At 41.7% G+C, this 26,422-nt stretch overlaps 1 protein-coding gene across 1 annotated transcript; it reads left to right on the top strand.

Annotated features, from left to right (window-relative positions):
- The first annotated feature begins 303 nt into the window (after positions 1-303).
- Positions 304-26,147, top strand: SERPINB5 (serpin family B member 5). The gene is made up of 7 exons (XM_058556584.1): positions 304-374; positions 7,696-7,870; positions 11,428-11,565; positions 14,169-14,286; positions 16,319-16,461; positions 21,720-21,887; positions 24,733-26,147. The coding sequence occupies exons 2-7, from the start codon at positions 7,703-7,705 to the stop codon at positions 25,123-25,125; spliced, it is 1,128 nt and encodes a 375-aa protein (XP_058412567.1). The 5' UTR covers positions 304-374; positions 7,696-7,702; the 3' UTR covers positions 25,126-26,147.
- The last annotated feature ends 275 nt before the right edge of the window (positions 26,148-26,422 follow it).

Here is a 26,422-nt window from a genome sequence, read left to right on the forward strand (position 1 = left end):
CGTGGGCTACTAGGGTTGCCCTTATTTATGTATGTATGGATGGATTTAGCCCAAGGCAGGATCCACCAACAAGCCCTTCCTGCCTGAGCTTGTCGGAGGCCTTTAGAAGCTGTGCAGACGACAGCAACTTCAGCCTGAATCATTTTTTTTCAATCATGGACAAGCCGCCAAGAGGTGTGAGTAAGAGTGGAGAGTGCAGAAGTGGGAGGGACAGAGAGAGTGCAGATTGGGAGCGGTCACAGCGGGAGGGGCCCGGTGTTCAGGTGAGCCAGCAGGCTGCGTCTGCCCCACAGAGCTCCTTCCACTCAAGGTCCTTCTGTGCCTCGTTTTCCTTTTCCCTTGCTGTGCGTTTTCCAGGAGAACCATAACTCCAGGTAAGCAAAGTGGGGGTGGCAGGGCTGGTGGTTTCCCTCTTTTCGGCAATTCTTAAAACAAAGTAGTTGTTTGAGCTGATTGGAGGTGGTGAACAAAGTCGACATGATGAGTCGTTTTCAAGGATAGGCTGTTGGTTTCGGGACTGTCACCCATCACCCCCCACGTGGGCAGCATCTCCAGCTCTCAGCCCTTTGGGAACCGGGAATGCCATGTAGGGAGTGAAATCATTTAACCATACGAGGTAAGAATATGAAGAAATAACGTGGCTAGGAGGTGTTGTTGTTGTTGTTGGTGGGGTGGGGGCACAACAGTGATTCGTGGAGGAGAAAGTATTTCTGGGGACACTTTTGGCCAGCCCTTGGATTTCAGAGTGAATTTGCAGTGTTAGTTTCAGGAAGGGTGTGGTGCTCAAACCTGGAGAAGGTGGAAAAGTCTTTGAGCGACTGGCTCGCCTTCTGCTTGGCAGTGTGGGGTTGAGATCCAGACTTCGGAACTGTTCTTCTTTTTTTGGCATTTTTAACCATCCAGTCAGTGTTCAGTTATTTGCAACTACATTCTTTGAGGCAGAAAGTATTCTCCCTCCCTATTTCTGGGTTTCAGGATACTTGAAACAAGTTACAGATTTCAAATGCGTATTCTTGGGCAACCTTCCAAATCAGTTGCCTCATAGTTTTCTTCCTCATAGACACTACTGTTTTTATGGCTTTATTTAAGCGTGTCATACTAGAGATCAACTTAGCATGTCAGGCTGTTCCATAGACTTGTAATCGGGTTAGGCTCAGATTCGCAGAGCTGAGGGGCCTTAGACATATTGCGGCTCAGTCCCTCATTTTGTAGATGAGGAGTGGGGGTTCACAGAGGCAAAGGTCTTACAGCTTACAATTACATGGCAAGATGCAGTAGAATCCAAGCCTTCGAACTCACAGCTCACGGACTTTTCCATGAGACCTTGGGGACTCTTAACAGCTTTTTCACCCACTACATCACTCAAGAGGTTTTGGATAGAATCAGTTGAATCCCAAACCTCAGTCCCCACCAGTACCGGCAAGTGTTTGATGGGTTCCTTGGTGGGTGGAGAGATGGAAGCCTGTCTGAAGAAAAGATTCTCCATGTGACTCAGCAGGTTTATATCTTTGCTTCCTAACGCCTTGAATTCTGCCACTTCAGTCCCTTTGGGCTGTGGGTTGACTTTGAAGGTATGCAGTCTCAGCAATTTTGGTCATTCTGGGGTGGCCAGTCTGGTTCTAGTTTACTGTTAGGCAGCAGTGGGATGGCTCAGTGGTCAAGATCAGGCTTCTAAACAAATGGGAGCAGATATGACCTCAGAATATATGAGCAAGGCAGAGGATCCCCTGCCATCGGAAATTAAGCAATTGACCTTATTGCTAATAGTTACGTTGTCCTTTCCTGCTAACAAAGCACTTTTCATATACATTTACTCATTTCATCACTTCATAATTCTCATGGTATTTTTTCACACTGCAGAAGCTGCAAGATCTCCTATTTTCTTAATCTAGCTCTGACTTTTCTCCATATGAGGTTAGAATGTGGACAGTAGAGGCTGGGTTTTTAGGCATTTCATTATAGCTATTATAGTAGGCAAGGTTCCTCAAGGCCTTGCCTAAGGACCCTCTACATGAAATACTTTTTTAACCACATTTCTCATTTAAAAAATTTTTTTTTTTGTGAGGAAGATCAGCCCTGAGCGAACATCCATTCTAATCCTCCTCTTTTTGCTGAGGAAGACCAGCTCTGAGCTAACATCTATTGCCAATTCTCCTCCTTTTTTTTCCCCCAAAGCCCCAGTAGACAGTTGTATGTCATAGTTGCACATCCTTTTTGTTGCTGTATGTGGGACGCGGCCTCAGCAGGGCTTGAGAAGCGGTGCGTCGGTGCGCACCCGGGATCCGAACCCAGGCCACCAGTAGTGGAGCGCGTGCACTTAACCACTAAGCCATGGGGCTAGCCCCTTAACCACATTTCTCTTAATCTGTAAAATGAGGCCGGCTAGACTAAATAATATCCAAAATAACCTGACACAGTGAAAAATTAGTTTTTAAGGAAAGAAAAAACTATGCACATAGCTGTATGTGTATGTGTGTGCACGAGCACATGTACATAGAAGACTTGATAGGGGTGATCTATAGGTAGGGTGAACATACCTTGTTCAAAACACTGCATGTTTGAGGGTGAAAGGGGTACTGCTGATAATGCCAAGATGACAGGCATAAACCAGGACTGTCCCAGACAAAGGGAGACATGCGGTCAACCTATCCATAGGGGCTTTATCTCACCCAAATGGTCTACAGATGAAAAGTTTGAGGACCATTGTCTTAGATGTGTTAAAAACTTTAGAAGTCTTTATGCAGGGCCGGTGAGAAGCTGCAAGTCTAGAGAAGTGAGCCCTTCTGGCCTCCTCCCATCCTCGTGCGTGCGTCTCCATTCCCTTGGGACTACCTGCAGTCTCTGAGTTGTGTTAGTTCCCTCTGGCACTCATTTGCATGGCTCACTCCTACTTGTCCTTTAGGACTCACCTTTAGTGTGACTGACTTAGATGTCACTGTCTCTGGGGAGACCTCACCGAGATTTCTACTCCGAGTGAGCTGTCTCCCCTAAGTGATCCCATGGACACTTGTGCCCTCCCTCAAAGCACTCATCACACCTGTCACACATACCATGACACTAGGCTGACAGCCCCCTATGTTGTGTTCACCTTTGATTTCTTAATGTCTAGCTCAGTGCCTGATATGCATTAGGTACTAAGTTAATACTCACTAAGTAGTAGCAATATAAGATTAAGAGTTTGCAACATAAATGGTAGAAAGAAAGAAGGAGATTCTTTAAGTGGGAAAATCAGAAAAAATAGTATTGTGTTGATTAAAAAACATGCAAGGTATCTTGGTATCTCTAAAGGGGTAATTCAGGACAGGTGGACTTTGGGGAACTCTAAAGACTTCTGAGAGAACTGATGCCAGCAACGACACAATTACCGTGCAGGAAGGTGGTAAGGTGTGGTCCGGAAGGAGCAGGCTGGGAGCTAGAAGTGAACGCCGGGTCTGGTTTTACCACTCTCTCTCCCTGCGTGGGTGGCCTGGGAGAATCACTTCATCTTTGTCTGCCTCACTTTCCTCATCTGTAAAACGAAAAGGTGGGGCCAGACTAGATCCATTCCAAGATACTGTTCCACCTTAAAAGTTTATGATTTTTGGACATATTGCAAAAAACAGGCAGTTTTGCAATAAATTCTTACAACTTTTTGTTGTTTGTTGCATTTGTATTACTACTTAAACTTCCATTTCACTTTTCCCTGGCTAAAATAAAAGTGCCCTTTAAACTTTTAAGTGACTAAAAGAGATAGTGTTTTCTACATTGGAACTGTAATCAAAATTCTCTTGATTTGTTATAATTGTTAGGTTTTCATAAAAACCAAAGAAGTTATCTTTGTAACAAAGTGATAATAAAATGAAAAAGATCTGCAGTGAAATTAGCACTCTGAACACAAGTCATTAGACATGTAGATTTACTATATAGAAATTGCTAATCTCTACTCTTGTACCCATAATTTTTGTAGCATTTGCTCATGCAAAATGGCCCATATAGGAACCTGATGCATTTTCCTGGGTGTGTATTGCTAATGTTGCTAAGATTTGTTTAAATGCTTTGATTGTCTTGTAGCCACAGTGAGGTGGCAATAGGCTGTGGCCAGTCATCCTTTGAACTACCTCAGAACGGTGTTTTTAGGTCACTTGGGACTAATCACTGAGCAACTGATCAGATTTACCCTGCAATATCTGATTGATTACCTAATTGGTGATTGTTTGCCCCTACAACAATTTCCATGTACAGCCCTTTGCTGATATCTTTGTACCAAACATTGTTGTCACCAAGACCTCAGGTATTAAGGGCTGCTTGACCTTCCCCAACCTGAAGGAGAATTTTCTGAGAAAGGAGCTAGTCAGCACGTGAACAGGAAGGCAGACCTGTTTGGACTCGTGCACTGAGGACTCATGAAAAAGAAGGGACTCGCTGAAAGAGAGGGTCCACCACCAATGGTGAAGCCCCGGCTGTCAGGTGTGTGATGATTTGCATTCTCCTACAGGGACCTGAATCTAAGGCTTGAATTGCAACACAGTGTTAATTACGTTGTGTAATTAACTGTAGTAAAAGCCACTATGATCTGGTACTCACATAGAGTCATTTAGACTAAATGTATCTCAAAATGTTATAATGAATGAATGAATAATACTTCAGTGGAACAAAATGGTAACACGAACATTTCCTTCTCCTTTGATCCACTTCTAGGGTCCATTTCTAGGAGTTTACAGTCAAACTCCCTCAGCAGGTTACTCCAAGTTCTTACACACAGTTTTTCTACACAAAAGAAATCAAATTTTAAAAGTAAGTTTGTTGTTGACTGTGCAAAATTATTTTAATTTCTCTTTTTGGAGGATAGGAAATACATGCTGGGAAGAACTACTTGTGTTTGTTAAAGCACAGTTTGTATGTTTTCATATTATTATTAATGTGATTAGGTCTCAAGTTGTTGAAGCTTTGATAGGTTCACAGGGATCCGGGTTTAGGCTTCTTTATTTGGTGAAGAAACAGCTCATTCGGGCTTCTCTATTTGGTGGAGAAATAGCCCATGTTGGATTTTAGTTGTAGACGAACCTAGCATTATCAATGTTAAATTTGCTGCTGGAGAAAGCCTGACTTCTAGTCCTAAAATCTGCAACACGGATTCCCCAAACCTTTTGTGAAGTTTCTTTTAATTTCCCTGTGGTGGACATACTGGTTGAAACACTCCACACAATTCCATTTCTGTCTCATTGCCCTCTGCATACCCATGCTGGTCTGCTTCAACTGGGGTGTGATGTTGTCCCATGTCCTGGCCTTACCCCAGAGGAGAGAGGACAAGGTAATGGACCTTAAAGAAATGTGAGATGCCCACCTGACTGCAGGTTACCTTGTAATAAGTTTGTAATGAGAAGATGACCTGAGTACACTTAGCTATGCTTATCAGGGATATAACGTGAAGGAGGAGGAAGACACTGGAGATGACCAGAGAGCATGAATGGGTCAACAAAACATTTTTTTGCTGATGAATTTGCTTTTACAGATTCGGAGATACATTATAATCTTTTCGAGTCCATCCTACACACAGGCTACATTTCCCATAAAAGGGAGAATTCTGAAGAAATATTCGAAGCCCAGGGGCCTCTTCCTTGATCCTACTCTCACATCTTCACATTTTGAATTTCTGTTCAGCTGTAGGTTGCAGAATTGAGATCTTATTCATGCATTTGACTCTGCCACATCCTTGGGTCCTGGTTGAAGGAAGCCCTCTGTCTTGAGTGGTGATGCTTTGACGCTAGGGATTATGTCCTACCTGATGACCTTCAATGTCATGTTTGTTCTTCACATCTGTGTGCATGATGGCACAGTGCCTGACTGTTTGGGGGAATGCTTCAAGCCTTGATCTATGCACTAGTCATCCAGGGATAGTAATATGAATCCATGTCCCTTAGAAACACACTATCCTGGGAATAGGCGGAGCCCTGAGAGTCCATGGAGCTCAGTTTGGTTTCTAGAAAGGGTTATGCCCTAACTGCTCCCTTTACCCAGGTACCTTCAGATCTGATCAGTAACTACTGGACTAGATAGATAGGTAGATCTTTCATTAGAACAGCAGCTCTCAAACTTTTTAATCTTAAGACCCCTTTACACTCTTAAAAATTACTGAGGATCCCAAAGAGCTATCTCTTTTTAACTGTCGATTATATCTATTGGTATTCACCAAATTAGAAATTAAAATTGGAAAAATTTTGCAATATTTATTTACAAATTTATTAAAAACAACAATAATATAACCATAATGTAATAGCCTCTGGAAAACTCCACTGTACATGTGGGAGAGATTGAGAGTGAAAAGGCAAATAAAGTCTAAGTATTATGAAAATGGTTTTGACCTCATGGACCCACTGAAAGGGTCTTAGGGACTGCCAGGGGTCTAGGACAGCACTGAGAGAATCTCCGAGTTAAAATAAGAGAGTTCTCAGACAAGACATACACCCACTCACTGCTGTCTCCACTTTACCAGGCTCCATGATTTTAGCTGAAGCTGCCCTCTCTTTTTTTTAATTCCCATGTTACTTGTTACACCACTCACATGGCATGGACAGCCCTGCATTCTGCTTATTTGTCTACATATCTGCCAGAAGAGATTGCAAACTCAGAGTAGGAGGGGCTCAGTTGATCCTTATAATACTTTGTGTAGTGTCTTCCACATAGTAGGTATGTACTAACACAAAAACAATAACAGCTGCTGTTTATTAAATATTGCTGTATGTTGGGTGCCCTACGAAGGCATTACTGACTGTATTAGTCTCCTAGGGCTACCACAAATTAGATGGCTTAAAACAATAGAAATTTATTCTCCCACACTTCTGGAGGCCAGAAGTCTGAAATCCAGGTGTCAGTGGGGCCATGCTCTCTCTGCAAACTCTAGGGGAGAATCCCTTCCATGCCTTTCTCGTAGCTTCTGGTGTTGCCAGCGATCCTTGGTGTTTCTTGGCTTGTAGAAGCATCACTCCATTATCTGCCTCTGTTGTCACATGGCCTTCTCCCTGTGTGTCTTCACATCATCTTTCCTTTGGGCATGTCTGTCTCTGTGTCCTTCCTCCTGTTCTAATAAGGACACTAATCATATTGGATTAGGGCCACCCTAATGACCTCAACTTGATTAAATCCACAAGGACCCAAAGACCCTATTTCCAAATAAGGTTACATTCACAGGTACCCAGGATGGGACTTCAACATATCTTTTTAGGGGACACAATTCAACCGATAACACTTATTAAATATTAAATTGAACCACACAAAACTGTGATATGACAGTTTTTGATCTGCAAAATTTTAAATTTTGTATGGTTTAACCTAAATCCTGATTTAAACAATATGGATAAATAAAACCAACTGATTTTGATCAGTGATGTCAACTGTTCTGATCACTTGCTGAGGAAGAGGCATGACCACTGGGCTCCTGACAATGGCCATTGTGGCCAAGTAGGCCTGGATTTGGAGATTCTGGGCAGAGCTGTACACAAACAGGACCTCACATGCTGGACTGGTCAGGCCTTAGAACACTTGCCCAGAGGTTTCTTCACCACTGGCTTTTAAATTGCATTTACTAAAAGTTCCTTCCTCTCTTCTATCCAAGACCATTACTTTGTTTGAATAAAATCCTGATTGTGTTGGCAGAATGCAGTTGAGAACACCTGAAAGACATGTTAGAAATAGCCTCACCCTTGTCCTTTGTTCCAGGCCCACAATGGACGCCCTGCGACTGGCAAATTCGGCTTTTGCAGTCGACCTGTTCAAACAACTATGCGAGAAGGAGCCAGCAGGCAACGTCCTCTTCTCTCCCATCTGTCTCTCCACCTCTCTGTCACTTGCTCAAGTGGGCGCTAAAGGTGAAACAGCAAATGAAATTGGACAGGTAAACCCCACACCGTGTGTCTGCTTTGAGTGGGAACAAAGTTGTTAGAACACATAGGCGGTGCCTGGGAAAAATGAATGGGCGCTCTGTGGTCACAATTGCTCAGGATGGAGAGTTGTGCCATTTCTAGTACTCTCTTGATTTATTTTTATATGTGGAAGCACATTTATCTGTCATGCAACCCACATTTAGAACAAGCACCATGTCATGGTGGAGAACCTGGGGATCTTCTAGGTAATCACAAGTTTTCCACTGATGAGTGGCCTTTAGCATGTCACCTGACATCTTTCTATCTGTTATGTTGTGAGGATCAATCAAGATGGCATTTATTAACTGTTCCACTGCAAATACTCTGACCAGAAAGAGTGTAAATCCACACCCTCTGTGTTATGCACAAAACTTACAGCATCAGGCTTTATTTTAGGATGCAGTTTCAACTGCATTCTCCTCTATAATATATTCTACCCTATAATATAGTCATGCTTGTTTCAATATAGAAATAACATTTTAAATTATCTACTTTCAAGTGGCAGGCATAAATAAGAAGATGGATTGTGCTTACTTACGTTTTAGAATACTCCCTGGGGCTTGAGTATCCCATTTCAGAAGAATAAACTAAGACTATGTTACACACACACACATATATGTATATAGGTATATGAATGTATATGTATGTACATATATAAAAATTTTTTTAGAGTTTCTTTTTGGCTATGGTTGACTATCTAGCTTCCTAAAATTATTATTATTATTATTATTATTATTTTTTGTGAGGAAGATCAGCGCTGAGCTAACATCCATGCCAATCCTCCTATTTTTGCTGAGGAAGACCAGCTCTGAGCTAACGTCTATTGCCAATCCTCCTCCTTTTTTTTTTTCCCCAAAGCCCCAGTAGATAGTTGTATGTCATAGTTGCACATCCTTCTAGTTGCTGTATGTGGGACTCCGCCTCAGCATGGCTGGAGAAGCGGTGCATCGGTGCGCGCCCGGGATCCGAACCCCGGGCAGCCAGTAGTGGAGTGCGTGCACTTAACCACTAAGCCACAGGGCCAGCCCCTCATAAAATTCTTAGACCTTCAAATGAGATGATTCCCATTTTCTTTCTTTTAAATTATTATTTTTTCTTTTTTGTTGAGGAAGATTCACCCTGAGCTAACATCTGTTGCCAACCCTCCTCTTTTTTCGCTTGAGGAAGATTCGCCCTGAGCTAACATCTGCGCCAGTCTTCCTCTATTTTATATGTGGGTCACCACCACAGCATGGCTAAGTGGTGTAGGTCCACACCCAGGATCTGAACCTTGGAACCTGGGCCGCCAAAGCAGAGCACGCCAAACCCAACTGCTATGCCACAGGGCCGGCCCCTTTAAATTATTTTTTTAAATTGAGGTATAATTAACCTAACATTATATTAGTTTCAGGTGTACAATATAATGAATCAATACTTCTATATGTCGTGAAATAATCACCACAAGAAGTTTAGTTAACATCCGTCACCATACATAGTTAGAAAATTTTTTTTTCTTGTAATGAGAACTTGTAAGATCTACTTTCTTAGCAACTTTCAAATATGCAATACAATATTATTAACTATAGTCGCCATGCTGTATGTTACATTCCCAGGACTTATTTATTTTATAACTGGAAGTTTTTACCTTTTGACCCCTTCACCCATTTCTCCCACCCCCTCATTTGCTTTTAGACAGTAGGTGAAGGCTCTTCCAATTCCATTCCATTATTATTCTTCTGTTGATCATTCTAGGTTCAACAGGATCTTTCTTTCCTTGAGCTCATTGGCATTTAAAAATGGAACATCTTCTTATATCCATAAATCCCCAGAAAGTATGACCCACAAAATGTTGTTTGGGTCAGGATGAAGAATTTGTACTTGAAATTGAATGGGAATTGAAAAGGAGACTCCAGTTGTGGGAAGAGGAGCTATGTCTTCTCATCTGTCCCCCTCTCTCAACTCCCCCATCTCCCATTCCTCATTTCTCATCTCCCGTTAGAGAAGGGACAGAAAAGAGAACTTCCTGGTAATGAATCTGTTCCTCAGTAATAATAATAAAGGTCTTTTCAGTACATGTGATTGTTCCCCCAAGTTCTTTAATTTTCTGGTCTTTTTACCTGTCATTAGGCATGAGAGTTATGCACTGCCTCGGACCAGCCAATTCGACCCTGCAGTGCTGAGGCTGTGTGACTCATTGACGCAATGTGCCCATTTAGTGACGTTACCTGAGGTGTGGCATCAGGGCATGGTTATTAGGAATTAGGGGTGAGGAGAGAATCACCTTATACTGACATCGTGTTTTGTGGCACCGTGAAGCAGAGGGGATGCTGGGCAATTGGTTGGAACAAAAGAAAGGTTAGGAACGAAATAAAAGGATTTAAGTCCTCCAGAGATAGCATCCTGGTTTTAAGTGGCTTAGAATATTACTATAAGAATAATTATTAACATTTTGAATCCATATAATCTATTTTTTTTTTATGAGGAGGATCGGCCCTGAGCTAACATCTGCCAATCCTCCTCTTTTTGCTGAGGAAGATTGGCCCTGGGCTAACATCCATGCCCATCTTCCTCCACCTTATGTGGGATGCCGCCACAGCATGGCTTGACAAGCAGTGCTTCGGTGCACGCCTGGGATCCGAACCGGCAAACCCTGGGCCGCCACAGCGGAATGCGTGCACTTAACCGCTTGTGCCACAGGGCCGGCCCCTCCGTGTAACATTAAGTGCTTTATATATAATATCCATAATCCTCATAGCAACTCAGAAAAGTAGGTATTCTCAGTTCATTATACAGATGGGAAAGTGAAGCTCTGAAGAGTAGGGCAAGATGGGTAGGTACAGGTACATTTCTGGTGGGTACAGGCTGGGATTCAAAGGCAGGGCTGTCTGGCTCTAGCCCACCCAGGGCAGCCCACCATTGATGGTATCTGCTGACCATAAATCATGCATCAGCCCATTTGGCAATTGTTAGAGCAACTGAAGGGACTCAATAGAGCCTGGCTAGAGATACCTCTGTCCTGGAATCTGATACCTGCCTAATGATTGTCTCCCCTGGTATTAGTCTCTCTCTTCTTGTCTCTAAATTGGATGGAAATTATAACCCAGCTTCACTCTTTTCCAAGTTTGGAAAGCCTCTGTATGAGCATTAGAGGCATCATTTTGAAGAAAGGGAAAATTTTCCCTATAGTTAAGTCAAGAGAAGAGTATCTTTATGGCAGTGTTTCTCAACTGGAGATAATTTTGCCCCCACTCTCCCCTCGGGGACATTGGCAATGTCTGGAGACGTTTTTGGTTGTCACAAATGGAGGAAGGAGTGCTACTGGTAGCCAGTAGGTCAGGGGTGCTGCTAAGCATCCTGCAGTACTCAAGACAGCCAACCTCCTGCCTGCAACAAAGAATTATGTCGATAGCGCTAAGGTTGAGAAGCTTTGCTTTATGGGAACAATTGAGCAGGGTGATACTGTATATCCAAGGAGGTGGACCACTTTCATGTATCCACCGCAGTGGGAGGAGACGATGCTTCCTGGCTAATGGATTTTTTCTCGTCACAGGTCCTTCATTTTGAGAATGTCAAAGATGTGCCCTTTGGATTTCAAACAGTAACATCAGATGTAAACAAACTTAGTTCCTTTTACTCACTGAAACTAATCAAACGGCTCTATGTGGACAAATCTCTGAATCCTTCTACAGTAAGTGGTTTAAAGCAATTAGCAAGATTTTACTTTTTCCCAGGAGTGGCATTTTCACATGGTTTTTTTTTTTTTTTTTCACTGAAATTCACTTCTAGGATGCTCAGTTACAATTTGAGGCTTATTAAAATAAAACAGTCCTAGTGGAGAGATTGAATGTAGGGGAATCAGTTGCAGTCACACCTTCAAGCTCAAAATATACAGAAGCTTGTAAACTTCCCTTTTCCCTCTCAAACACTCATAGATCCCACCCTTCCTCTTAGCTTCCTCACTGAGAGAAATAGAGAATGGAGTTATTGTCTCTCTAATAAAGGTATCTCCATAGGTGCAAGTCAGCTCATGATTTAAATCTCTTTCTCCTTAAACAGGAGGGCATATGGCCTGGGACAACATTTTAAGTTCTCCACCTCACTTGTTTATGCACACAGTGTTCTCCTGATGTTTCTCAAATCAATAAGAAAAATAATAATGGTATGAATTAACAGTTTTCATCAGTCACAAAGCGGTTTTGTTTGTTTTACTAGGCTGGTCATGTGGGTGTCTCTATAACGTAGCTTTGGTAATTCAGTCATTTCTTGAAAGAATCATGTAAAGAACAATGTGGTGTCCTTAAATTTGGCCCCAGAGTACATAATATTTAAAAAATCTATATTTGAAACGCATAGCCAACATCCCAGACTACATAGAGGTTCATTCTCTAGTTTAGTCATATAGAGTCGATTCAGTTGTGTTTGGAGGGTCAAAATTTCAAGCTCTGCAAATCTAAAAGGTAGACTACCAGTTAAATAGTTTTCCATAGTTTTACCATTCTCAGCAGTAGCTCTTTGTTTTTCTGGTTGAGAACTTTTGAGGACATGGATCACCAGATATTGTTGTGAGTGTACTCTTATTGTTTAAAGACACATATACACAGCCATTTTTCTTCAACAATCACTCGGTGAATTAAGAAAAAAATATTGAGATGTGTTTTGAGGCCTGGGCATGGGAAAATTTTAAAAGCTTCCTAGGCAGTCCTTAAAGAGATGCTTAATACATTTTGTTGCTGGCAGTGAGGACAGTGGAGGTCCTGCATCCTGCCGAGGCTCTCTGATGTTCATAGGGGGCCCTAGCTCTCTCAGTAAATGGCAACACCCAGTCCCAAGGTTGGGTTACAATGAACAGAATCAAGTTGGCTAAGGCTATAGCTGCTCTAAAGAAATTCAAGGAGCCCTGTGCTTAGGACATTTAATCAGCTATGTTTAGTTTGGTTGAACTTCCACTCAATATTTTGAACTATTTCAACCAAACTGGAAGTTGCATTGCTCCTGTTGATTGTGTATTATCTGCAAACTTGCTGGTAATAGTGCAAACAAGTGTGGTCCGAGGAGGGACCCCTGCATCAGAGCTACCTGGGTGTTGGTTAAAAGTGCAAATTCCTGGCCTCAGATCACTTGAATCAAGATCAATAGGGATGGGATTTAGAGTTTTGCATTTTATTATTATTATTTTTTTTGCTGAGAAAGATTTGCGCTGAGCTAACAGCTGTTGCCAATCTTCCTCTCTTTTTTTTCCCTCCCCCAAACCCCAGTACATAGTTGTATATTCTAGTTGTAAGTCGTTCTAGTTCTTCTATGTGAGCTGCTGCCACAGCATGGCAAGTGACGGACGAGTGGTGTGGTTCCGCGTCCAGGAACAGAACCTGGGCCACCGAAGAAGAGTGTGCAGAACTTTAAGCACTAGGCCATCAGGGCTGGCGCAGATTTTGCATTTTTAACAAGCACTAGAATTAGAATTGCTGCTATGTTCTACATAGCACTGTATTTCAAACTTTACTGTGCATTTGAATCATCCAGGAATCTTGTTAAAATGCACATTCTGATTCAGTAGATCTGGGACGGGGCCTGAGATTCTGCATTTCTAACAAGATCCCAGGTGATGCCGCAGTTCTTAGTCCTTGGACCACACTCTGAGTAGCAAGAGTCTATAGAATCTTTATTTATTTCAGTGAGGATAAGAGCTTTCTGCTCATAGAGTTTTCTGTACATTTCTTCTGTTCTAAGATATATACACATATAGTTACATGTTAGTGTTCCTGAAATTGGAATCCATATTATAATTAATTGTTGTATACGTTTAGCACCGTGTTTCTTTCTTTCTTTTTTTTTTTTTTGCTGAGGAAGATTAGCCCTGAGCTAACATCTCTTCCAATCTTCCTCTACTTAATATGTGCGTTGCTGCCACAGCATGGCTGACGAGTGGTGTGGGTCTGCGCCCGGGATCCAAACCTGTGAACCCAGTCCGCCGGAGCAGAATGTGCCGAACTTAACCACAATGCCGGGGCCGGCTGACCGTTCGTCGTGTTTCTTTTTTCCCCAAAGCTGATACTAGATTGATGGAGGCATTTAATAATTGATATTGTCTTAGAATTGAAGAAATGAAACACTTCGTACAAAGAAAATTCATTGATTTCTACATGAGGTTTCAGTTTATATAGTGTTACAGAGTTCAAAAGTATATTTACAGCAATAGATATTGAAAAATCCTTTTGTTAGAACCATGTAACAATGCGATGGTTTGACTACAGACTTTGAGGACTCTGATTTTGTGGACTGGATGTTTTTCAGGAGTTCATCAGCTCTACAAAGAGACCCTACGCACAGGAAATGGAAACTGTTGACTTCAAAGATAAACTAGAAGAAACAAAAGTTCAGATCAACAACTCAATTAAGGATCTCTCAGATGGCAAGTATCCTTTACTGATTCTGCTATAAATTGCTATGAAAACAGATCCTGCCTTCACATGAGTCCTTATGCTAAGCATAAAATTGAACAGCTGGAGGATTCCTTGGATGTTTTAGTACAGAAGCTATTTGCCATTTCAGCCACTTGGATTTCTGGGCATTTCCTGCATCATCTCATCACTTGGCAGAAATTTCTGGTGCTTGGATTTTAGTTTCCTTGCGTGCCCTCTAGCGAGCTGCCACACGCCCTCCTGGAGCTTCAGCCACCATACTTGGTTTGGGAAAGTCACCAGCCAGTTTTTCAGTCTGGAAATGAAGGGCTTGGACTATAACTTGATGATTTTTGAGGCCACTTTCAGCTAAAAAATTATACAAATTTATGAAGGAAAAAAAGACCAAAGGTCTTAGGCAATCAAATACACATATAGAAAACACAAAACAAGACAAACCTCAGTGGAGACTTGTCCTCAGTCCCACGACTCCCGTCCCAGTCAGCCTCTGAGAGCCCCAGATCTCTTCCGCAGCATCTACCTGGTCCTGCCCTTTGCTAGGTGCTTCCCTCAGGCCTCTCCCTCCCCTGACTTCTCCCTCCATTAAAATTCTCTGTGAGTTGTCCTCCTTGCTAGAAAGGAATTGGAGCTGAGATGTGATTGAGTGCAAATAAGTGTCCATGTCCTCCTTCCCAGGGGACATATTTGTATGTGTATAGGGAGGGACCTGTTGGGACACAGCACCTAATTGTGAAAGAGTGAACTGTACTGATGGATCTTTCAGGTGCCACTGCAGTCACCATAGTCTAGGGAGGGACACACTTCTGGGGCAAGAGACACATCCCATGAGAAGGGCCAGAGCGGCCCTCTCGCTGCCCTGACTCAGGAATGACAGAGTCCATGCTATAACTGCAGAGTGAGGACATGGGAAGAACATGGTCTTGGAGTCAGTCAAGACCTAGATTCAAATCCAGACACTGACACTTATTAACTGAGGTATTTGGGCATGGAGCCTCTGTTTACTGAACTGTAAAATGGGGCATATGGTATCTAATTTAATTTTTCCATGGTTGTCATGAGGATCAAATTAGATATTACACGTTAACAAATAATATATGATAGCCAAGATGATATATGATAGCCATAGATACGTGTGCACACACACAAATGTACAAATACATATATATTTGTTCTTGAAATGAAGTTTCTTTGGCTTCATATGTAAAGTAAAAACTGCTATAAGTAACACCAGTTTAAGCAGAATTTTAAAATTTCTAAGTAAAAAGCAGGTCCTGTTTAAATTGCTGTGTAAAGAGTTATGTTTTTAGAATTGCTAAATTATTGTATTTTTTCTCCAAGGGGCTTTGTTTTAAAATCTTCATAAATTTAAGGTTTTTACTGGAGAAAACACCTCTGAACTTGGAATCAGAAGCTTGAGATTTAAGTCGAAGCTCTGCCACTCTGTAGCTCCCTTACTTCTCGCGTCTCCAAGTTTCTTCAGTAACATTATTATGTATATAACACATCATATAGCATCGTCGGGACCGGTTATATCATTTGTAGGTCCCAGCGCAAAATGAAAATGCAGGACCTTTATTAAAAAAAAGTATTAAGAATGTTAGGGTGGTGACAGCAGAGCATTCAACCAGTGCAGGGCCCCTCCTTCACACACAGGTCACAGGCCCATGAAGTGGGCCCTGAGCAGTGGCGTGAAGATCTGAGAGATTACGAAATGAAAAATTCTTTGCAAAAAATGTCAGTGCTATTCAACTGTGAGGACTTTGTTTTATTAAGGGATTATCGCCATTGCACTGTTTCGGCTGTCGGGGCTCTGAGCTCTGTAGTGATTACAGTTGTGAGTGAGTCCGTGGTGGGGATTACAGCTGACCTTGATGCAAACAGGCTGTCTGCCACAGTGCAGTGTGTGGGGGGCGGTGGCTCTAGCAAGTGTAAATAGTCAGTGAGTGGACATGCGTGTGAGCATCAGATGTGGTTTGGAAGCATAACCCTGTGCAATTTGTGGTTTCCTAAAATCGTTTGCAGGCCGCTTCGAGAACATTTTAACTGACAGCAGTGTAAATGACCAGACCAAAATCCTTGTGGTTAATGCCGCCTACTTTGTTGGAAAGTGGATGAAGAAATTTCCTGAATTAGAAACCAAAGAATGCCTTTTCAGAGTCAACAAGGTATGTGGGGCCTTGTGTCAAAGGATCTCAACTAAGATCTGAAAAATTATAGCAATAGAAGGGACTGTAGGAATTCACTCCAATGAGGAAAATGAAGGCACGGGAGGTAGCATATCTTTCTTGAGATGAACAGCTGGGAGGTAAGTGGGAGAAAAGAACCATAATCCAGAGACTCTCACTCTTTTCCAGAAAGTCCTCAGGGTCTGAGCTGAGTGAGATCTTATAGAACCTGTAACCCAGTGGGTAGAGCGAAATCGCCAACTGGAAAATAGCTACAAATATTTGGGATCATAGCAAGAAAGGATAAGAAAAGAAAGAAACCAAACCCCAACATCAGAGGCCTTTGGATCATCATGAAAAGTTGACCATTTGAGAATATTGTTCCAGATTAATTAGCTCCTCTGTAATCTCATTTCTCACCTGTTAATAGTGAAGTAAATAGTTCTGATACTATAATTTATAAGATGCTTTGAAGTACTTATTGGCCGTGAAGGAAAAAGTATAGCTTACTCATCTGCCGCACTGGGAGTCATTATGGGGAAGAAGTAGAAGCCTGTTTTGCAGGGAAGTCTCTTGAGGTGAATAACAAAGCCATATCCCATGTCAAAAATAATTCATATAAGTAGGTAAAGTACCTCTTCTATAAATAAAACCAAAGAACTGAGACTAGAAAAGTGACTCCTTTCATTAGAGGACCTAGGAAATCCCAGGAATCTATACGATGATGTGATTTGCTCTCCTTTGATGAGACCTGACTTGTGTTAAGAACACAGACTCCAACCAATTCTTCGTTTAGCACAATACCTGAAGGTAGCTTATTTACCTTGGAGCTCCTACGCGGCTATTCTAGTTTTCAAGTTTCTCCCAGCATCTAGAGTACCTAGCATTAATCACTTTTGTTTTTGCTAAATATTATAATAGCACCTTCTTAATGCTAGAACTCAAGAGGAAAAGACCTTCAAGATGCTCTGTACCTGAGTTAGCTGGGCTGGCTTCCATTACTTTTTCTTTGTACTCATAGTGTTTTTATTTTTACTTCCCCTACCCCACGCCCCAAGTGTGCTTTCCACAGTGAAATCGAATTATTTGTTAATCTAGATCCCTCACTACTGCGTGGGCTTTTTAAGGGCAGGGATAATGCCTTATTGATTTCTATAATTATAGTTTCTATAATTCCTGGCCCAGTCCCTGACACATTAGTAGGTGCTCAGCAAATATTTGTTGAATGAATGACCAATCTCTAAGGGTCGGTTTGAATAAACAGTCAATAGCAGACAAAACCTGGGACCAGCCTGGGTCCCTACACAAGATCCTTGGGCATTTACACTGGGAGAGGACAGCAACCATTGAGAGTGCTCTTTACCTACTCAAAATACCCGTGGGTCCTCAGGAGGGAGCCAGGTCCTCCTTCCACTTCCTCTTCCTCAGTTTAGCCTCCTGGATTACAGTGGTCTTCTCAAAGCTGCCTTCCAGGAGCATGTCTGCACACAGGGGTGTGTCTCAGATACCAGGCACAAAACATTAGACTTTTTATTTTTTATTTTTATTATTTTTTAATTTAATTTAATTTTTTTTTGTGTGAGGAAGATCAGCCCTGAGCTAACATCCATGCTAATCCTCCTCTTTTTGCTGAGGAAGCCCGGCTCTGAGCTAACATCTATTGCCAATCCTCCTCCTTTTTTTCCTCCCCAAAGCCCCAGTAGATAGTTGTATGTCATAGTTGCACATCCTTGCAGTTGCTGTATGTGGGACGTGGCCTCAGCATGGCCGGAGAAATGGTGCGTCTGTGCGCGCCCAGGATCCGAACCCGGGCCACCAGTAGCGGAGCGCGCGCACTCAACCGCTAAGCCACGGGCCGGCCCAACATTAGACTTTTTAGACTCTGATTTTTCACATACGGGTCCTTGGGTTTCAAACACGGCTTTGTGACTTTCTTAGTGTTGAGTTTTATTTGGAGCTGAAGTGGACCATGACTGTACATGGCCTCTGCTATGAGTAGGGGAGGAGTGTTGGCTCCAGTGACCTTGACACAGAGTGTCCCTCCCCGAGTGTTTGGCTGGTCGCTGGTGGTTCTCCTTCCTGGGAAGGGCTGACAAGAGGGGCCCTAAGTATGTTTAAATGAAACTTGAAACATGTTGATGATGGTACCTCTCATAAGGGCTACAGGGCCAGCCCAGAACATCATCAAAACCTTGTCATGGCCGGGGAGTACAGCAAGGACTTTTGTGCTCACCACCCTCAGATTTATAGTTTTTACATTTTTTTTTTTTGAGGATGATTGACCCTGAGCTAACATCCATTCCTCTTTTTCTTTTTTTCTCCCCAAAGCCCCAGTACATAGTTGTATATCCTAGTTGTAGGTCCTTCTGCTTCTTCTATATGGGACGCCGCCTCAGCATGGCTTGATGAGCGGTGAGTAGGTCGGCACCCAGGATCTGAACTTGTGAACCCCGGGCCACCGAAGCTGAACGTGCGAACTTAACCGCTATGCCACTGGGCTGGCCCCTGTTGTTTTTACATTTAAGAAAGTGTTAATGGGTGTCTTTTGAGAGGGGAGGAAGAATGTGTGCTCTTCCTTTATTCTTGTTATAAGTCATAAAAGTAGGTCATATCAGATCCTGGAAACTCAGACTCTAGGAAGAGAATTAATTAGGGTTTGAAATGTCATTGATCTCTCAGTGTTTCATCTAACAAACCAATAAAACTCTGCTCAAGGCTGCGTGGGGAGACGCCCTCCTTTTGAAAGCAGAGGCCATTACTTGTCCTCTGTTTGATTGAATGGCTTCTGTCAGCCCCTGACTTTTTTCAGTGATGTTACTAAACCTTTCTCCTGCCCTGTGGTGTCCCCTTTAAGGGCTAGACTAAACTGATGAAGTTATATCATTAACAGTTTAGCATGGTGCCTATTCCAAGAAAGGTGGACACACACACACCCACACACACACACACACACACACCCACATTTAGGTATATAAATCTTGTATTTTCTGAGATAGTCTTTATTTAATCCTGTTTTCAGAATATACGTCTCGATTTATGGTTCAGAAAATGGGATTATTGTATCCATATTCAGTGCTGATAAATGAAATAGATGACAGTTTTTGGAGGTCACAACTGTATGCAAATTCAGAAAGTATTAGCAGTCTAACTTGATGGGGATTTTTAGACAAATCAATATCTTCTTTAAGAGAAATCAATGGAAAAATTACCAAATTAATTTCAAAAGTAGTATGTTTTTCCATCATAATTCTGTTTCTGGTTATGTGTCAAGTCGAAGTCTTCAATTATTTATCAACCAAATCTTTAGTGAGCAACTACTCTGTGCTGGGATAAACCAATAATGAGACATGGTTTCTGCTTTGACTATAGTGTGGTTGGGTGGGGGTGGAAAGACAGTCACACAAATAGATATTTCTAACAATGTGACAAGTGTTAAAATAGAGGTACGTACAAAAAATAAAATAAGTAAGGTCTAACTCTGAGAGTGTTGTTGGGTAAGATTCAGTTTACTGTTTGAAGATCCCAGATAAAAATTTTACTGCAATATTATCCCTGCAGGCCTGAGACGAAGTTTGAAATCTCCCCTAAAAGAGATTCAGTTAACAGGCAAATATCCCATGGCGGGTATAGGTCAAGATAATAAGTTACACTAAATTACTATCAGTCTTTTACTCCTTAGTATGAATTAATTTTCCTTCAGAAAATCAATCACCTCTGTATCAGATATACAAGGTCAGTTATTAATGGGGACAGAGAGGAGAAAAGGCCTGGAGTGCTGCCCAGAGAGAAAGGCCTGAGGACAAGACTCTTTCATGGGCTCCCTGCATGAGGGGTGTGGGGTGTGTTGGAGCTGGAGGGACTTAGAAATGATTTTTTTTAATGTTCTCATTTTTTTTTTTTTGGTGAGGAAGATTAGCCTTGAGCCAACATCTGTTGCCAATCCTCCTCTCTTTGCTGAGGAGAATTGGCACTGAGCTAACATTTGTGCCCATCTTCCTCCATTTTATGTGGGACACCTGCCACAGCATGGCTTGATAAGAGGTGCATAGGTCCGTGCCTGGGATCCGAACCTGTCAACCCCGGGCCACCGAAGCGGAGCGCGTGAACTTAACCACTATGCCACCGGGCCAGCCCCTTAATGTTCTCATTTTTTAAAAATCATAAAATATTTCAAGTATACAGAAAATTATGGAGAATAATAAAACAAACACCAATGTATCCCACAACCACCTTTGTAAAATCTTTATATTTTGCCTTATTTATTTCAGATATTTTAAAGAAAAAATATAGCAACAGTTGCATTCCCCGTATAGCCCCCTCCCCCCATCTCCCTCTCCTCCTTTCCTCTCCAGAGGTAACGGTCATTCTGAAATTTCCGATTCCCTCATTCCACTGACAAGGAGACTGAGGCCCAGAGAGGTTGAGTGACTTGCTCAAGGTTACAACATCTGTTTATGTCACATTTGAGACTAAAACCCAAGGTTCTTATCTCGAATCCAGACTCCTCATCTGCTCAGATTGCAGTAGGTGGCAGTGCGGAGAGGAGGGGACTGAGGGAGAGGTGACCAAAACCAAAGGTGACAGAGGACAAAATCGGCGTGATTTTGTCCTGCTAGATGCTAAGTTTTCTTTATCAGGTGTTTTATTAGGAAAAGCTGTATAAATGACATGAAGGTTTGTACTAGAATTTACTTTCAAGTCAGCTCCGCCAGGAACGGTTTAAAGACCTTGTCATTATGGGCATCTACAAAGACTAAGTTAAAATTTGCTTATATGTTCAGTCATACTGTCTTATTTTTAATGTTTTATATAAGCAAATATATATTTGCTTATATATTAAATATTATATTAGGTATAGTTCCTGTAATATATAAAATGTGGAATTATAAAGTATGTGAATAACTTTTCAAAGGAAGTCATAAGCTCTTCACAGGACAGTCTCTGATGGTTTGGGTACAGTACAGTTTGGATCCCAGTGATGGATCATTAAGCCATAATGATCTGAAACTATAACAAAAGCACATTTATGTATATATGTGTGTGTGTGTACATAGATGTGTATGAATATATATGTGTTTGTAGTATATATGTGTGTGTATATATACGTGTGTATATGTATATATATGTGTGTGTATATGTATATATGTGTGTACGAGTGTATATATGTGTATATGTATGTGTGTGTGTATATGTATATGTGTGTGTGTATGTATATGTGTAAACTGAAAAGCACGCAGACCGTATTTCTGCTTTTACAGACGGACACCAAACCAGTACAAATGATGAGTATGGAGGCCACGTTCTGTATGGGCAACATTGACGGTATTAATTGTAAGATCATCGAGCTTCCTTTTCAAAACAAGCACCTCAGCATGCTCATCCTGCTACCCAAGGACGTGGAGGATGAGTCCACGGGCCTGGAGAAGGTGAGGAGGGAGGCGGGTGTTCAGCATGAAGGTGCTGCCTGCGTGGCAAGGAGATGTGTGGACGGTGCTGTGTGGGGCTGTGCAAAGGGGGCCGGAGCAGTTCTGCCTTACACTTCACTTGCTTCATCGTCTCCAAGCATTTCATGGTCCTTTCTGGGCCTTCCTCCATAATATTAAAATGGTCAACATTTGTTTGGCACTTACAATGTGCCAGGAACTGTAAGTTCCCTAGGTGTACCATCTCACTTAATTCTCACAACAGTCCTATGAGTTAGCAACTGTTACCATACTCTTGTTTACCAATAAGGGAACTGAGGCACAGAAGGGCAGGTAACTGGCCCATGGTCATATAACTAGTCAATGGTATGTAGAATTGGGATTTGAGCCCAGAAAGTTGGAATCTGTGTTCTTAACTCTAGTCTCGGGCACCTGGTATGAGCGTCTTGCATTAGTGTGGTACATGTGTTACAATCGATGAGCCAGTATTGATGCGTGATTCACTAAAGTCCACAGTTGATATTAGGGTTCACTCTGTCTTGTACATTCTATGGGTTTTGAAAAGTTGTTTTATGTAAACACACATATGAGATTTTATTATGCTTCATCTTTTACACAGGTTATTAGAGCCACAATATTGAATACCAGTAGAGGTTTTATCCACTTGTGAGTGAGATTTTAGCTTCCCCTTGGCTCCGTTAGCCCTGTCCAGCCACCCATGGCCCGCCTGTTCCGCCTCAGCCCTCCCCTCCATCTTCCTAACTCCCCTCCACCTGGCCCTCAGCCCTTGGCAGAAGAAGGAGGGCTACTTCAGGAAGCCAGGGATCACCTGCTTTATTTCCAATCCCACCTCAGCTACCCCCTGGCTTTCTAGGTGATGGTCTACCTTCATCCCCATCCTACCTGCTGCTTTAGTTGTCATTATGTTTTATCCATCACTTGATTGACTTAATTATAATTCTTATCTTTATTCTTCTTTTATTAACTGTTCTCTCTCTTTTACACTCCACTTTATGCCTTGGTCTCCTTTTCTCTTGCAGCTTTATCTTACTTAAAATACTCTTATACCAAGTTTTTTCTTATTAAAGTACAGAGTGAAAGAAAATGATCTTTGGAGTCTCAGAAAGGGATATTCAAGAATACATATTGTATTGGTTTCTGGGGTTGCCATAATAAAGTACCACAGACTACGTGAGTTAAACAACAGAAATGTATTTTCTCGCAGTTCTGGAGGCTGGGAAACCGGAGATCAAACCGATGGCAAGTTGGCTCCTTCAGAAGGCTATGAGGGAGAACTGTTCCATGTCTCTCTCCTAGCTTTTGGTGCTTTGCTGGCAACCTTTGGCATTCCTGGGCTTGTAGACACATCACTTCAGTCTCTGTCTTCATCTTCACATGGCATTCTCCCTGTGTATGTGTGTCTGTGTCTGTGTCCAAATTTTCCCTTTTCATAAGGACACCAGCCATATTGAATTAGGGCCCACCCTAATGACCTCATCTTAACTACAGTCGTGCACTGCATAATGATGTCTCAGTCAACACTGGACCACATATAGGACAGTGGTCCCAAAGGATGAATACTATATAGCCTAGGTGTGTAGTAGGCTATACCATCTAGGTTTGTGTAAGTACACTCTATGGTGTTTGCACAACCACGAAATTCCCGAACGACCCATTTCTCAGACAGCATCCTCGTAGTTAAGCCATGTGTGGCTGTAACTACGCCTGGAAGGACCCTATTTCCTAGTAAGGTCACATTCTAAGCACTGCAGGTTAGGACTTCAACATATGAATTTTGGGGGGATGCAATTTGACCCATAACACACGATGGAGAAAAAAGCTTTTTTCCTTCTAAATGATCTTTTTGAGTTATGGAGGTATTTTCTCCTCTCTTCTCACTCCCAGGTAGTAAATAGGCAAGAGGATACACCTCTTGGTTCAAAAATTCTTGTTCCTTATGACAATCTTTTGGTTCTAATAATTTGTCCTAAATGAAAGTATCCATTGAAAAGATAATTATCATACATTAGCAAGAGAATCCAATAGTTCCCACTTCCATTAACAAACAAACAAACAAACTTGCGACCAGCCTGTGACTTGCCATCTCCCTGATTTCCATAGGTTTCACATGAGAAACTTCAGTGCAGGACTGACCCTTGATAGTAACAGTCAAGGTATTATGATTCTCTGCTGTACACGTTTCTCCTCAAGCCAGTGGGGATATTGGAAGGGCAAGGAGCAATTTAAGATTTGCTCGATGAAGAATTTTATGACTAAACTATTTTATGCTTCATTGCATATCTCTCATTTTAAAAATAGCCAACTGAAATGGATGCATTCATCACCTATGATCTTAAAGAATGATCATAGACAGTTTAAATTCTCATTTTAAAGAGGAACTTAAGTTTTAATTTGAGTTATCAAATTTGATGCCATGCCTAGTACATGAATATTCTGGATTTCCTAGCAGAGAAATTAAAATAAGCATTCAAGAAATGTATGAAAACTCTTCTAATTTTATATTTATTTCACTATTATTTATGCAACATCATAATCCATGCATTCATTTCCATAGAGCTACTCTATAAAAAAGAAATGCCCTCATAAATTTCAGTGCAAAGTGACAATTCTTGTAGGGTGGGGTGGAGGAAAACAATGTTAGGTGGTTAGGTGAGTTTTTTATAAGAGAAATTAGTCACATACCAAAACCACAGGGCTGATTCCATCTTTGATGGTCCATCTGTACCATTTTGAAACTGAGCTCACAGTGACACTTTATGTTTTTAATCAAGCAGGGTCTTTTACAATTGGAATAAAAACATAATTTCTTCTCCTTTTTATCCTTCAGATTGAAAAACAACTCAACTCAGAGGCGCTTTTGCAGTGGACCAATCCCAGCATCATGGCCAATGCCAAAGTGAAACTCTCCATTCCAAAATTTAAAGTGGAAAAGATTATTGACCCCAAGCCTAGTCTGGAAAACCTAGGGCTGAAAAATATCTTTAATGAGAATACATCTGATTTCTCTGGAATGTCGGAGACCAAGGGAGTGGCCCTCTCAAATGTTATTCACAGAGTGTGCTTAGAAATAACTGAGGATGGTGGGGATTCTATAGAGGTGCCAGGATCACGAATCCTACAACACAAGGATGAATTCAATGCTGACCACCCATTTATTTACATCATCAGGCACAACAAAACTCGAAACATCATTTTCTTTGGCAAGTTCTGTTCTCCTTAAGTGGCAGAGCCCAGGATAAGTCCCATCTGACTTTTCCGTAAACTCTGCATCTAGAGAATCACTTTCTAAATATAATAAATTGTTAATATTGCTGGATCAGAAAGCAGTTGGTACTTGTCATATGTAGCCCTCACACTAATAGGCCCTTCTTTTCCAGTCCTTTCTTTTGTCCCCCCCCCCCCCCCAAAGACAATGCTTTTAAGGAAAAGGAATCACCTTAGAGGAAAAATACGTATTCATTATTTGTCAAACTGTCTAAGGTTATTGGCGGGAATACAATCTTTCACAAAGAAAATTCCTATAAGGAAGGTCTGGGGGATTTTGTTCTCAGAGCTTTGCCTTCCTTCACTGGGATACAGAATGCTCCAGACATTCTCACTTCCCTGAAAGACTACAGAAACTGTGGTGTGTGGGATCCGCAAAACTGTCCTGGCTCAAGTGAGACTTGGGCACATGTTCAGGCTACTGTAGGTCCACAGCACCTCGTGCTAAACCCTGGGGACAAATGTTTTCTTCAAACTGATTTCTTGGATTTTAGAAAGATAATATGTTGCATATACTGTATGTTATGGATCTCCATTGATGGAGTCTGGGAACAGTACCCTATAAATCAACACCTTAATATTTCTGCCACGAAATGTAGAATATTGACACAAAATGGATAAATAAAGACTCTACGTAGCCCATAAGAGTCAGGTTTTGCTGCCAAATGAGTGTGCCACCAGCTTAGGAAAAAACTTTGTTTTCAGAACTTTTTGCAAGTTTGGAATATTGAATAAGGAGTTGCAGACCTATAGCAGCTGAAGTGCAGCACCTCAAGGGGAAGTTCGGGTCTTATTAAACATTCACTTGCATTTTTGAGAGAAGGCCCACCTGGTCCTTTGGTTGGCAATAGATGACAGGCAGGGGATTCTCACTGACTCCACAAGGTTTTGGATGTCTGACAAGCAGGAATTTAAAAGGCACAGGGACTGTCACAGTAGCTAATAAAGGAATTTGATGAGTGTTAAGGGAACTTGTCTCTTTGTAATAATGGGAGAGGAAAAGGAACGTAATCCTTTAGAAAATAGCACTAAAGCTATTGAAGTGCTCACGCTACCTTGACATGTATTTTTTCAGTCTATGGGTTACTTACATTAATAGTAATTCTTAAAGTTGGTCTGATAAGTTATCTACGTCACAAGTTCGTGTATTAATTTGCTACCAAAAGAGCACATTTACTGAAGATTTCGTGACATTCCTTGCCTCACCTCTTCTCTGTCATTCATTGGAAATAGGTTCAACTTTCTCCTTGCTC

The sequence above is a fragment of the Diceros bicornis genome, chromosome 16 (assembly GCF_020826845.1).
Source record: "Diceros bicornis minor isolate mBicDic1 chromosome 16, mDicBic1.mat.cur, whole genome shotgun sequence".
NCBI lineage: Eukaryota > Metazoa > Chordata > Mammalia > Perissodactyla > Rhinocerotidae > Diceros > Diceros bicornis.

What these genes read in the sequence shown, in the direction of transcription:
- SERPINB5 (XM_058556584.1), top strand. Translation starts at nt 7,703, where the DNA reads ATGGACGCCCTGCGACTGGCAAATTCGGCTTTTGCAGTCGACCTGTTC. An exon ending in AATTAAGGATCTCTCAGATG is followed by an intron (nt 14,287 to 16,318) that starts GCAAGTATCCTT and finishes AATCGTTTGCAG; the next exon opens with GCCGCTTCGAGAACATTTTA. An exon ending in AGTCCACGGGCCTGGAGAAG is followed by an intron (nt 21,888 to 24,732) that starts GTGAGGAGGGAG and finishes TTTATCCTTCAG; the next exon opens with ATTGAAAAACAACTCAACTC.